The sequence below is a fragment of the Fistularia commersonii genome, chromosome 33, assembly GCF_037954325.1.
Source record: "Fistularia commersonii isolate RoL2024-O1a breed Wild chromosome 33, RoL_Fcom_v1.0, whole genome shotgun sequence".
In the NCBI taxonomy this organism is placed as follows: Eukaryota; Metazoa; Chordata; class Actinopteri; order Syngnathiformes; family Fistulariidae; genus Fistularia; species Fistularia commersonii.
The window spans coordinates 6626883-6641982 of NC_141316.1; the positions used below are offsets into that span (position 1 = coordinate 6626883).

At 40.8% G+C, this 15100-nt stretch overlaps 1 protein-coding gene across 1 annotated transcript in view; it reads left to right on the forward strand.

The window, feature by feature from the left end:
• The first annotated feature begins 1047 nt into the window (after window positions 1–1047).
• cpped1 (calcineurin-like phosphoesterase domain containing 1) overlaps window positions 1048–15100 on the forward strand; it is a 33326-nt gene continuing 19273 nt past the window's right edge. Inside the window, exons 1-2 of the mRNA XM_086140806.1 lie at window positions 1048–1249; window positions 4171–4389. Coding sequence (XP_085996932.1) covers window positions 1186–1249; window positions 4171–4389 — 283 coding nt within the window. The 5' untranslated portion in view covers window positions 1048–1185. The remainder of the gene's footprint in view (window positions 1250–4170; window positions 4390–15100) is intronic.

Here is a 15100-nt window from a genome sequence, read left to right on the forward strand (position 1 = left end):
TGGCATGAATTAACTTATAGGGGGATCTTTGATATGTACCCCTGTGATAAAGTGGCAACCCCACCTAACTTTCGCCCAGTGACAGTTAGGATGCACGATAAATGGTATATATAATGAATGAATGAATAAATGAGTGTTAAAACTTGAGCAGACATCTCGATCTAAGACCTCCATTTAGCACAGAATACACAGCACCTTATCATGCTCATGCTTATAATCAAATTAATGCCTATCTGGTATATTTTGTGTGTACATTGTTCATTTCTTTATACAGTGACCATCTATGGAGCATATTTCATACACATCTGTATTGACTGCTGCTACAGGCTGTCCAGCAGGCCTCAAGTTACCAATTTCACTTCATTCTCATCCGAATGAATGACAATAATGAATCATTGAGAGAAAATCAAAACATGTTAAGAAAAATGTAACCACATGTGTGTATAATGTATCTGAAACTAAGCATTCAATAGAATATCTCAAAATGCATCAACCTATTTGGTGAAGCTGCCGAATGTTGACAAAAAAGGGGGAATTGAATATTTGAATAACTGGGAGAAGCTTTTTGAAATGCTCCTTCGACTTGCCTCACCCTCGGGCGCTGAAAGAATACGGTCGCTGTCCGTGGTCCTAATTTCTGACTCTTGGAGGGTCTCTCAAGGGAATTCAAGAATCTGACACATTAAAAATGTCTGGTTTAAACGGTACAAAGTGAAACCATCTGTGTCATAACCACTGTTGCCCAGTAACTGTTTTTTTAGTGTTTTTCAGTGCTTCACCTTTCGCAAACTGTTGACCCGTAAGTGTCTGTTTGTTGTTGCTAGCTCTAAAGTCAGGAGAACGAATTAAGCTAACGGTCTCGGTATGTGTTCACTCCCAGTCTGAAAAGCGGAATAATAAATGTAAATGAGATATGGTGGTGTTGTTACAGGAAGAGAAACGGCATTCTGCACATTCCAGTAAACGTTTGGAGGAATTAACCCCCCCCCCCCTTTTTTTTTCCCTTACACACTAGGTGCCGCTGCAGCGAAGTGCCGATGGTTACAACCAGGCGACGCAGTCGATCGTCGATCGTCGCCGGGGGTTAGCTTAGCAGCGGGGACAGCCGAGGCAGCCGAGCCGGGGCAGCACGCAGCGCCGAGCGCGACAACCGTACGAGTTTGTCGCTCATACAAAGCGGGTCTCATGGCTGAGACCGAGGATATCTTTCTCAGGGCAAAACAGCGGACTTTCATCGGACTGAGTGAAGGTAGCCGACCGGCCTTAGCTACTTTAGCACCGGTTAGCCAACTGACGTTCCGGGGTGATGCGTTAGCTCGCTGGCCGGGCAGAGCGGAGCGGGTCGGGCTTTAAGCGGCGACAGGTGCTGGGTCACTTTGTGGAACCGCAGTCACGCACAGGTTTAACAGCTCGGCCCGCTGGCTTTTTATGTCTCTAAACCCGTGGCTTAACGGTACTTTTGTGCTGTGTTTTCTTCTCAAAATTATTACAAGTTTAATAACGTCAGGTTAGGCGTGAGAAGTTGTGAACGGGCTAATAGTGTCAGCGGAAACCTCACAGCAAAGTCGTGATGAAAGTCACGGGTGGAACTGAAACACGTCTCTGTAACGTGGAGAAAGAGTTCTTATCCTTTCTGACTTCCCCCCGGTAAGAAACAAGCATGAAGATAATTTAAAAGTATTTATTTGGGATGTTCAAAACCTCAAAAGTAGACTTCAGCGCTCCACTGTTTTTTACACAACCCTTACTGTCCTGTCTGTTTGTTCACAGGCTGAGACTAGAATAGACAACTGAGGCGATGTGAATTAATTTATTATTGACTGATAAAATAAACCCCTGTGCTTTCTTCTCATGGTGATTAGGTTTGTTTGGAGCCTACTATTTGCCACCTGAGAGATCTTTGCAATTCGTGTTTGAAGCTGGCGTTGGCCCAGTGCTGCCTCCTCTTATCTTCTGCCACTGGAGATTCGAGAACTCTCAGATTCTCGGGTTGTTGTTATTTTTCTTGTCTTTTGCCAAATAGTTCATACTGCAGCGAGAGAGAGAGGGAGAGGGGGAGAGAGAGAGGTTAGGCAAAGTATGCTTGATTCGTCAAAATAAAGTGGACAGGGTTTCTTTTCAAACTCAACGTTTACTTTACTGATTGTGTCAACTTTGGGACAATGACAAAAAGATTGCTTAGTACTCAGTTCTGGCACCAGAATACACCTTTTTGTACGTGCATAGCACTCCATGCCTGTCTGATTTGAGAATTCCAATGTGTAAAGGGAGCAGGTGTTACCTGTTCGTTGCAAGGCACGGATTTCCATAAGAAAGCACCCTGCCATTATTTGCTTAACTGCAGAAATTCGAAGTGTGCTCATTTTGTGTAAAGGTGTGTATTTGAAAACTCTGGCAGATTGCTCATTTGCGCTGCAGATGAGGTTAAGTAAGGGTAACGAGTTAAATTTGCTCATAATCTACAGCCATAAGTTCACATCAAGGCTTGACCCCTTTGTACCGACGGTATTTGACATGATAATAATCATAAACGAAGTTGAAGACAGCGTTTCTCGCTTGTGCTTTCACAAATGTCATTTACACTAAAGGGATCATTGTTAAGCCCGTGCTCGCCTTTTTCCCCAGGAGGAGGACACTCTTAGTCGCTCTTTCTTTCCCTATCGCCTCTCAAGTTTCTCTGGAGGACAGAATTATCATAAACTCATTAGGGAGAGAGATACACGGAGAGCATATAAAGCACAGAGGATCCTGAACGGCTCACAGCCCTTGTCGAGCGTGAGAGAGGGGATCAGTTCAGAATGCAGATGCCGACACTTCACCGACCGAGATCCCTAACTACATTACTGCTTTCTAATCCTTTGGAAACTAAATAAGTAAATCAGGAGAGCAGGTACCTGCTCTCAGCCATTGTGCATTTGTAGGAAATCCTTTTCCGCATCCCTTTTTTGGGGGGCGTTCTGTGTCGGCCTTCATGTCACATGTAGCCATTACCATCAGCACTGCAGGCACGGCAGTGGACTTTTGAATGAATATTGAGAGTAATTAAATTGTCGGGCCATTCCGTTATGTAATATAAAGATTATGTAAAACACTTGCCATTCATTCTGCCCCATGTAGCACAATGTTTGTTAATTATTAAGGATATGTTGCTCAGGGACTAAGAATATACAACTTGTCAGAGGGCTGTCCTTCTTGCCCTGATGCGAATCTTCATTCCCCACTCATAAATCCTGAGGCGCTTTTTACCAATCAAATGTGGATCGTTCTGAAATAAACACTTAAACGGGAAGCTTTCATCGTAAGCCTTTTATTGCCCAATGACTAATGCTGCGATGGCACGTAATCTGTACAAATGCTCCGTTCCTGTGTACCGTGATGTGCAGTGAGTTGTGGAAATAACAGTTTTTTTAAACCATTTGAAATGAGCACGGCAGGTATAAAAGTCATGGCCTCTGTTTATAAAAGGCATATCCTTCAATGTTAAATCGCTGTGGTGGAAAGGGTGTTTGTGCAAATAGCAAAGCAAATGCTAAATCCATATACTGAAATCGCATTTCAGCTCTCATTTATTTTAATATTTAACAACAGACAAAATGTGACAAAAATGCTCGTTTGGCTAAATGTCCTAAGATCTTATTAGAATTTGAAGTTATAATGAGTCACAACTTGACAATGTCTTTTGTCGCAAATGCAGCAGCATACTGTAACACTGCACAGTAATTGGAAATACATGGTCCAAACTTGCTTTGTGATTTTGCTGCTATCATGATAAAGTAGCAAAAATACTGTTCTTTTTTGTTTGTCTTAACAAAGATGTCAAGTGGGAGATGTTCCTTACTCACCCTATTAAATTAACTGCCGTTCCTCATACAGATTTCCCTGAGCTTTCCATTGTTAGTCACAGTGACAGTCTCAATGTTATATTCTAACTCTGGTATCCATAGATATTACCTTTTGTTTATTTTGCTGTTTGCATAGAAAAGCTTGGTTAGGGTCATGAAAATTATTGAAGGTTATAGGCACAAACAGGCTAGGATTTTGCTTTATCCAACCTTTACTAGATAGAACAACCAACTGAATGATCAACGATCAGAAATATTTTATCAGCTCTGCTTTAAAGCCTTGTCTCTTATCACCGGCTTATAGGCGTTGTGTCTTTTTTTTCCCTAGATGTGGAACGAGAGTGGACCGGACCATTTTACTTTATACAGGCTGCGGACCCCCAGCTTGGTTTGATGAAAGCATGGAGGGAGGGTGACTGCGATGGAGGAGGAGACGAATGGGCCGAGGAGGTTGAGCTCACAAAGCTGGCTGTGGAGGCAGTGAACAAGCTCAGACCTAGGCCAAGGTTTATCGTGCTGTGTGGTGACCTGGTCCATGCCATGCCAGGTAAATAGAGCAGATCAGAAAAGGAATCATTTAAAAGCATTAGAAAATGTCGCCTTCATGAACTACTCAATAGGTATTATTGTTTTTTTCCCTCCACCTTTACCATTTTGGTGCTACAGTAAGTCTGCACAAGTCACAGGTAAAACCAGTTATTCTGGCTCCTTCTACAACAGGCTTGGCCAACCTGTAGCTTCGGAGCCACATGCGGCTCTCAAGTTCATGGCGAATTTTGTGTTTGTGTGTTTTTTACTCGTACAATCGCGTGCAGCTCCAGCGTTCTCCGCACACAGCAAAAAAAAACACACACAAACATAAAAATCGTCATGAACGTAGGAGCCGCATGTGGCTTGGAAGCCACAGGTTGGCCAGGCCTGTTATACATCATTTCATATCTGAAATTAACCACCCACCATTAATTACTCTTTAATGCCTCAATTTGATCAATTTCTAAAGTCTGCTAGGGGCCTTCCTCTTTGTACTATGTGGTACTATAATACTGAGACAGATAACTGTGTACAGCCATGGGTGAAAATCTGATGTCGTTGTGAAACTACATTCAATTAACAGAGTCGGGTACTGCGAGAGGTTTGTTTGTTTTTTTGTTTTACCTCAAGATTTGAAATTTATGGCTAGCAGGTGAAATAATTAATGATTTCCACTACTTGTTTTTTGAGAAAGCCTTTCATGATGTAGGGCAAATAGCTCTCAACAGGTATTCAGGGGAAGCATCAAGTAGTTGCATAATGGTGAAATTCATGAATAAATATGACGGGACCACACGAATGCTTTAATATCTCCAGGTGGAGTGTAAAAGCAAGATGACAAGCCATAGCAGCAATAAAAGGGTGGACCAACAGTTGCATGAACATTTTTTTAATTGAAAATTTTGGAAATGTATTCACCACTTAAAAATTCACCTGGAGCTAAACAATTTAACAACACAAACACAACCTTTAATTAATTTCGGATAAAGTGAGACATCCTCTCCGGTGGACAGGTAACGTTTGTCAAAGAGAAGAGTCATTCAATTTTTTTTTTCTTTCAACCTCACTGAAATCCATGTAGTGGCACAAAAGTCACATCAGATATCAATGTTCTCCTGTTGATTTTATTCTTTCAAACTGAGTTATGAAGTTCATTCAAGCAGACTGCAGTTTCAGACATTTCTAAAACCCTCAGGCTGATGTTGTCATGTGAATCAAGGGGTTTGAGTGAGTACATAAAGTGCCTTTACAGATATTATAAACATGAACGATGCACTCTGTATCATGATACTATTTTTATATTATATTGGCTAGCGGTTGAATGACATGATGTGAACTCAAAAGATGCCAGTCACATGAAATGTAACTCTGCACAGCCTCCTCTGTCAGACCAAATGCTCCGGCGCAGGTCCCCTGAGCATTATGTCAAGGCATCTGGTACCACTGGCGGGCTCATAAAATGCTACACTTATTTCAACGTGTTTGAAATGACTCTCCCAAATTACAGATAACAGTACTCTATTTAGGAACAGCTGTGGTTTCACGCGTCTATACGCCATATCCCCAATCAAGTTGTTTTATGCCTTGTTTGCATCCAGGCTCATGTGGTGACAGATCTTGCAACTTTTAGAAGATTCATTTTTCTCACCAATGCGCTCTGTTTAGACCAGATTTGTTTGGAAAAATCGGAAATGATCAATAGCCACAGCACTCGTCTCCCACAAAAAAAGTAGGTTGTTCTGTTTATCCCCCTCTCAGAGCAGTGGAGGTAGTAAGCAAACGTTGTTTGATACTGATCAGTTCACCAAATGTGTGTTAAACACTTAACAGACTCAAGGGATTTAATTCAGCACAGCTAAAAACCCTTAATTTTATTTTGTTGAAAAGTATTTCAATAACGTTTTAAGCCAAAGTCAGATGAGCACTGTGTTCTGGCCCTCTTCAGCTTTTTTGAGAATGATATATGTTTGGTATACATTATGTATAGTCCATTAATTGGATGAGCTCCAGAATCGTCCCGCTCTAATAAATGGACTTTGTGAAGAGCAGGTGCTGTGGGACATCTCAGTTATACATTATTCCTTGTTGAAGAAAGGAAGGAGGATTGAACATTACCCTCTTCTGTGTCTCAGCCGGAGACCTTAAACACTCATACTGCCTTGTGACAACATCTGATGTTCTTCAATGAAAAAGCGTGGCTCTCTTGTTGACCTCAGAGAACTTCAGTTTCTCCGCTGAAGATGATTTTTCTTTCATTTATCAGGCCAGCAGGACTTAAAAAGCAAGTATTAATTTCATGAATCTATAAAACAGTAATGGTTCTGTCTTTGATTATACCATCTTGTTCCCTACCTTTTTGTTAACGCGAGACTTCTCACTACAACATGACACATATATCAGTCACAAACATCTGGATTCCCTCTGGCTATGCCAAGCTCAGCAAAGCTTTAGCTCCGGGACTTGCTTGGTAGATGAATACTTGTGTTAGGTGGAGAACATGAGGCCTTTTTTCAATCATCTCTAACAAGAGCGTGCATTGTTTGCACTCTATCTTTAACCAAACTCCTGTTTGGATTTTATCTTCAGCTGGAACATGTTAGCTGACTCCTATTGTTTCGGTGGCCGCTGGTTTCTCAGTTCACCAGATGCCTCTTCTCTTGAGCAAGACAAATAGATTTTCAGAAGAAACAGGAGTTTGTTCGTTGATTACCTCCAGAACTGGCTGGTTGAGTAAACCAACATTACATCGCTGACCTAACCCTGATTAAAAGGCTTACTTGTTTTAACTTGATTTGTGTTTCACCTCCTGCTACTTGATGAGTAACCAAGGTATAATGATTGAAAGCATCCTGTAAAGCAAATATTAACTCAAATATTAAAATAAAAATGATAAAAACACTGCCATCTGTGATGCATCTTATCATCTGTGTTGTAATATTAAATACATCACAGGATTCTTCATGTAGCCTCCTAAGCAGGTTGTTGAATAGAGCATGTTTCTTGGGGGAAATTCTGACCTTTTCTATCCATTGACAGTGTCGGCGTGTTTTGCTGTGAAAGGCCTGTGACTGTGTGGTTCGTCAAGCATCGGCAACAAGTGGTTTCATTCATTCATTATCTGAGCATGTTTTTCTGATGTCCACCTACCTGATTTGATAACTGGGTAAAAGGCAGGCAGAGCATACTTCTAAGTTAATTTCAGCAAAAAGGGCCGCGGGCCGCCAACTAAAGCAGACCATCCTTTGCATGACAATTAGAAAGCGAGCATGCGGTGCCAGCCCTGGCAGCTGGCCTCAAGGAATGGACCAGGACAAAGAGAGAGGAGTCGGCAAGCAGAGCCATCTCTCATTTCTTCTTTTAGCGACTCTCTGGTTGAATCCTGTTGAGCATAAAGGGGGAGTGACCTTACAGTTTAGGCAAGTTATTAAGGAGATATTTTTCTCTTTCATACAGTACAGTCTGTCATTTGTTATTTATATGCAGTGCTTATTTGGTCCAGCTTAGTCACACTGCAATTTGTGCCTTACTTTTTTTGGTTTTGATTTTGAAGTGAATGACATGTAAACCGGCATCACACTATCGCTGCCCTTTTTTTTTTTTTATTTTTACAACATCACAGAGTACTTCGTGAGAGTTATCTATTGAACAAGCCATACTCAAGTTAAGGAAATAGTTTCACAAAAAAGACCAAATTCCAGTGGAGACAAAAACGCATAAGATTCAAAATCTAATCTCTAAATAATGCCCATGTAACATTCTACTACTGATATATGAAATATTCGACTAATTACCCAATTTTGGCTCTCTTTACTGACAGGCAAACATTCAGTGGAAGTTAATAGGTGCCGACCGGTGTGTTTTAAGGGTTGACTACAAGTGAAAGAGATGTCTCATGAAGTGCATTGTGTTGCCTGTGGGGATTGTAGTGCGGCGTGCCACGGGCCAGAATTATCAAATATATAAATCATCCAGTGGCCTGGATTCTTCCTCCGCACAGGCCGTATCTGGCCCATGGGCCTTGGTCTACATATGTTTTAGACCAAATGTTGCCGCCATCCATTTTCTGCATCTGTTCACTGTCTGCTTTGGATCAGTCACATTTATTGGTCAGGGCAAGATATATTTCAAACACACACACACACAATAGGTAATGTAACCACAGGGTTTCAACTGCCGTGGCCTTAGGGACCTTTAAGCGTTACGGCGTCAGCCTGGGTTACCGTCAGCCCCGGCCGAGCAGGTTGTGTGAGGCCATTCTCATTACTCGCCATGTCTGTCACTTGTCTGGCAACTGGGCTGGATGCTTGGGGGTGGGAGAGATACTATAGCATGAGCTGCTCCTTCCGCCAAGCGGCTGACATTTTCCCTTAAACTGTTTATTTACAATACTGAATGAATGGATGATGGCTGGGGGAAGCTGGCTGTCAACTGGCATTGTCAACACTGCTGCCTGTTGGCGACAGCAAATTGGCAACTGTATTTCTGCTCCCAGAAATTCTGCTCTATCCTTCATATGTTTTGCCCTCACATTTCCTGTTTTGGCCCTTTTATTTAGAAAAATGTTTTGTGCCTCATATGTTAATTTAACATTTTTGACTTGCTGACACTAACACAGTAATACCTCCAATTATCTGTCAGACAGCTATCGGATGGCAAGCCAGAAAAGAAGTATGAATTACCTATTGGTCTCGGATGAAATTGTTAAAAAGAATACAGTCTTTTCAGCTTTTTTCACATCACCCCTAATTTTAATTGAATAGAAAAAATAATCTAGCAGTATATAGATAAAGGGACAAAGAAATAACATCAAACAAACTTTAAAAAAAGCATACAAGAAAGAACTATTCAGATTACTTGTGTATTAATAGTTAGGCCTGTAAGTATTTATGCATTTGGACAAATAAATTCAGTTCTGAACTAAAGAAGCCTCGGGGATGAGAGATGAAGCGTTTTCAAGGAGAAAACTCAAGTCCAGCTGCCACAATGAGATTGCTTTGGTTCTCTCGACAGTGAAAACACACATATTTGACAGCAGGAAATTTAGTTTAATCAAGGCTCTTCAAAACTGCTGTATGTTCACGTTAATGACACCAGTTAAAAATCCTCTGAAATAATATAATCAATTATTATTGCCCAACACTAGTGTGTACCTCTTCTTTTCTCTTTGACACCAGGAAAACAAAAGATGGAATAATGGCATTTATGTATGAATGCAGGTGAGTGTTGGCACAGTATTGACGCTCCAACTTCATAGTTTTCTTTCAGAAATTTCGTTTTCCAGATTGCATTTAAGTTCTTTCACTGATTCACACAAGTTATAGAGACCGCGCCCCCTTCTAAAAGAATGTCGAGTAAGTCACGCTTTCAAAGGAGATGCCGGCCGGCGTTTGCTCCTTCGACATCCTGTCATCCAGACCTTTACTGACATAGTCCCTTGATCCAAATTCCCCAAGATCTCTTCTCCAATCCAACTGAACTCCCAAGAGAGCCTTTCTCATCTCAAGGACTTTCAGTCTTGCTTCTTCTTTTTTTTTTTCTTCTCCCGCACTCACTTTCAGCCCCTGGTGTCTTCCTCTCACTTATTTCAAAGCTGACAAATGAAGAGGATAAAGAGCGGGGGTTGGGGGCAGCAGTGCGGGTTGGGGGGTGGGGGTAGATGGGGGAGAGAGAGATAGAGAGATGATTAAATTAGAGAAACACGCTGGACGCAACACTCTCCTAATGAGCACTACAAAGGAATCAAGCAGTGTCTCTGGGGGTGTGAGCATGTTGTGCATGATACAGCAGGGAGGGGTGTGTGTCTGTGAGTGTATGCATGCATGAAACTCTCTGAGGTGAAGTAGAGGTAACCTTGGGACTGTCCCCTCACTGTAATTGAGGAAAACCTGTTTAATTGTTGTTCGAGGTTTGTTAAAATGTGACTCGGTGGGCCTCTGATGGAGACGCTGACTGAGGAGAATTTGTTTTTGGAAGGCGCGGAAATATTTTGCGTGCTTTTGAGAGAAGTTTGTTGCACAGAGGAAATTGTGTTTTTCTAATGGGATAGTCCAGTGGCCTGTTGGCACTAATAGGTTCCTGAGGGGCTTTTGGTCTGTTGAACAGGTGGTTTGATACATTGCCTTTACTATCTTTCCACTGATGATGCTTTTATTATGTGCACAATAAGGAAATGTCTTGTGTCTTTCACAAACTTGTACTCTTAATAAAACTCCTAAATGACTGCATGACCTTAAATGACATTGCAGTACAAGCACCAAGCAAACACAGTAGAGACTTAAAATGCGAATGAAGAAATATATATAAATGACTATTTTTGACTAATGAAGCATTTTAGTTGCTATAAGTGCTGACAGTGTGGTGCAGTTTGCATCTCAAACTGCACCACACATTGTCGAGTGGCTGAGGAGACATAGAGGTCCACGTGGGACCGCTGTTTTAGAGCCCAAAACATTGAATGTTCATTCCAACGCAGAGGACACGTGGAAGTATGAAGGGAGTGACGTTCAGGAAAATTCAAAATGTACAGATCTATTTTCACGCGTTTGTCAAGCATAAATTAGCTCATGCACAGTCTTGCAGTAAAAAGCCTGAGGTCTCCTGTCAAGGTAAGAGAATTGCAATATTGCAGTCCAATTCTGTCGGCAAGGGGTTTCACGCTGACCTCCACTAAGACTGGAGTGAAGCACTTCGTTCTGATTTCTGTATACTTCACTCAGTAAATACTGAATTATGCATTTTTTGAAAATGGTAATCAGGGCGAGGATATGAATGCGTACTTTTTTGAGGAAAAAAATCTTTGTGTTGGGGTAAGATTCATCAGTCATCTTCCTGCACGACGCTGCCTCACATTAGAAGGTGTTCTCTCTGGATAATCGTTAAACCTTGAACCAAAACGATGCCGTTGGTAGTCTTTATCCTGATATGGCTGTGATAAATATCTGCTGAATATGGAATTCAACTTATTTGTTTGTTTGTTTAAAACAAACAAGGAGGTGCTTCTCTATGGATGACTTTGGTGTCTCAGCAGGCTCTCTACCGTCGCTACATTCCTCTTTTGGGATCATTGTTATCTGACTCAAGAGAGAGGCTGCTGCACACTCGCTCGTATTAAGAAGTATTGCCATATCCTCTTTCCTTGGTTACCATGGGGATCTTATCTGGATGGCGCCTGCCTCCCCTAGGAAACACAAGCAGCCTAAAATTTGATGTTGTCCCCACTATGACCTCAGGGCCTAATCCAGTAGGTGACATATTAGAGTAACATGTTAGAATCGGAAAATTCCTCCACGCTTTGGACCTTGATTTAACCTCCATGTGTTTTTCTTTCATTATTTTTGAGCTATATCGCAAAATATCTAAATGTATCCACTATTCATTCTCGCATCCCACCTTTTGCCAAGCAAGAGAACATTTGCATAAGGCTTTGTGGAAGCAGACCCAGTGATAAATGCAATCAAAGCAGTATAAATCAAAACTTACAGTCAATGAAAATGAGGGACTTGCCAGACTGTGCTCACAGCAACTCTGGCAATTCCATTTAAGTAGAAGACCTGCCACCTAAAAATGGTCCAAGATATCTTTTCAGATGCATTGGGTTATCTTAGCAGAATACATACAGATGGTTGATGGAAAAAGCCATTTTTAGACTAACTTGTCACGCAGTTGACTTGTTGCTGACACATTTTCAGTATCAGGGCCAAAAATGGGAACTGTTTTCACATGAGATATCTTAGCAGACATCTGGTTTCTTGAAAAGCTCTAGAGAGGCAGACGGAATGGCTACCACGCTAGAATTGATCCCATACAAGACATTCTTTTATGCTAACCAGTGGCATGGCATCAACATTGAGTAATTTCTGGCTCGATCGTTCAAACTTTGCGCGCGAGGGGGTGAACTCCTTGCATAAGAGTGTGGGCAGTGAACAGAAGAAATGTTTGTTGAGCAATAAGTAAGCAAAATGGCCTCATGGTGGAGGTCATTCAGGAACCTTACGAGTATCAGGTTAACTATTAACCTTTCCTCTTTGAATAATAGCAAAATTACCAAGTATGGCTGTAATTGGTCACCGGAGGTGTCAAAACCCTCCTCTCCAACCATCCATGAAGTTACATTTCACATAAAATTGCTTTCATGGCAATACATGGCAATTGTTCATGGTATAAAATTTGTTTTATAGTCTATTCTCAGCATCAGGAGAGCGCTATCTCCAAAGGGTCTGGAGTGGATGGAGACTGAGTGGCTGCTTGTGATGTACCGTTTTTGTCCTCATCATTCATTAAGACACAACTGCCAAAAAATAGAGGATTTCTGGTGATTTCAGCAAAAAGGTCAGTTTTTAAATCTGCCGTCTGAATCCTATGTCATGCTAATAAACTCTGAGTACGTCATAAATTCTGAGTAAGCGAGAACCTGCAGCTGCCGTAAATCTGAAGGGAGCTGTCATTCTGACTTACGGACATTTAAATATTTTTCATAAGATATTAATTTTGTAAAAATGCGAGCCTTTAGCAAAGTATTTGACATTTTAGATGTCCACATTACACTAATCTTATATCCACTGAATAAGTAGAAGTATATAATTGTCTTGGTTTCCAGCAAACTAGATCAAGTTTAATTTATAAAGGTTAATTTCTCTCATTCGGGATGACCACGGAGATTTTGTTTATTTGACATATAATTTATCTTCCTCACCGAAATTGCCATGAAGGCCATTCCAGGTTGATAGATAACAATAAAACTTTAATAGATTGTCAGATTTCTATTACTGTTGTTGAACATATCAGGATTTGTTTTTTTACTTAACTTTCCAGAGGGCTCCTTTCACTCTGTATTTGAGGCATTTGAAATAAAACTGGCCCATTTGATTTGTTGATATTGGAGTTTGTAGTTCCTCTGCAGAAAAATCCCTTGAACCTTAATAGAGTGTTCTTTGCTTTGTCTGTTGTGCTTTTTTTTGTTTGTTTATTTGTTTTTTTTATATTGCCTGCTGTCTTTGGACATATTCTGTGTCTGTGTTGTAAACTTTTGAAGATAAGACATCTCAGCCATGAAAATAACTCAGGGCTTTAATAAATGAGCCAAGCAGGAACAGTTAGGAGATTTTCAAACTCTCAGATATCTGCACATTTCAAGGTAAGACTGATAAATGAGGACCCCCGTGTTGCTTTTAAATTGTCACCTCCTCGTACCTTACAATACCATTTGTGTAAATGCGTTCGTCCGCACAATTTCTCCCACTCCCCATTAATCTGCAGTGGGGCATTTCAAATGTGGATTGATGGAGCTCTGAATGTGGAGGAATGAATCACAGCTCTGACATGTTGGTAGATGACTGTCGTTGAGGGCAGACAGCTTGAGGAGTGAGGAAACAGAAGGCTGCACAGCTTCCCAGCCAGCACATGGTATATGCCTTTCAATGCTGTTTACCACATCCATTCCTCCACAGAAGTTGAGGGTGGCTTGCTGTTCCGGTTGAACCTAACCCTGCTTCACACTCACTTAATGGCTTCGGTGGTGTCAAACATTTTTTTTTTCCCCCCTTGTTTTTAGCCGCCGGGTTGTTAGCACTGAGCAGCTGTCAAGGTCATATGCCTTGCTTAAGGGTACTGAAGGCAGTTGGGAGAAAAATAAAATAATGCAAGAATGGGAATAGAAATAGCTGATGGAAACAGCTGACAGTATGACTCTGTATTTGCTGCAAACAGTTAGACTCCTCTGTGCTGTCCTGTGTGATGGACTCTTCGGTTGACAATCTTGTCAGCCCCCGGGCAAGTGAGCCGCTCCAATGTGCTGGGAGGTTGATCTATTGTCACTACGCCGTTTAGTTTTCTAACATACTAACAGGGTAGACAATTACCAAAGGCTTTTAATTCACGTTATTTTTTTGGTAAAAATGTTGTAAGATGGAGTAAAGTGGTGTTTTATTGTACAGTAAATGGGTCCACTCTGGATAATATTCGTAATTACTTCACAACGCATTTCAACCCCCTGAATCAAAGTGTTGGTGTTTTCAAATTGGCTGTGAATATCACAAGTTGCTCCAGTTTATTGCGAATATCATGTGCAAAACCTGCCTCAGCAAATTATGTTTTTTTTTTTCATTGCAGCTTTATTAGTGTCCAAACCTTTGTGGGTATTTAAGCTTGACAGTGGTCAAATATTGTTATTGTAATCATGTTATGAGTCCATATTATGGTGGCTGCTGCAGCTGTCATAGTTACCAAGATCCTTTTTTCATTATGGCATCATACTCAGAGTGCCAAAAACACACAACATGTCAAAGATCTACCAAGGCTACTTTGTGTCTTATGGTTGTTATACCCATGGAATAACAATAAATGTATTTATTTTAGACTACAGATAAATAAAAGACTTGTACATGACCCAAAATATCATAAAATATTTTTGGGAATATACGATATACACAGAATATTCCAAGGTCCTGTTTTGTCTGCTCAACAGTCCAAATGATACCCACTTAATTTAATGGCCTATCAAATGTAGAATGTTTAATATTTACATTTAAGGGGTTAAATATAACATTTTTCTCGTCAAAAAAAAAACTTGAATAATTTTCATGGTTTCTCACGTGTTGAACTTTTAACAACTTGTTCAAGGCCAGTTTGTACATTTTATTCATACTTTGCATGATGTGCTCATTTAATTACTTATAAGTATCTGGTATTTCCCATGGGATCATTTTTAGCATAACCAGAAACATGTTTAT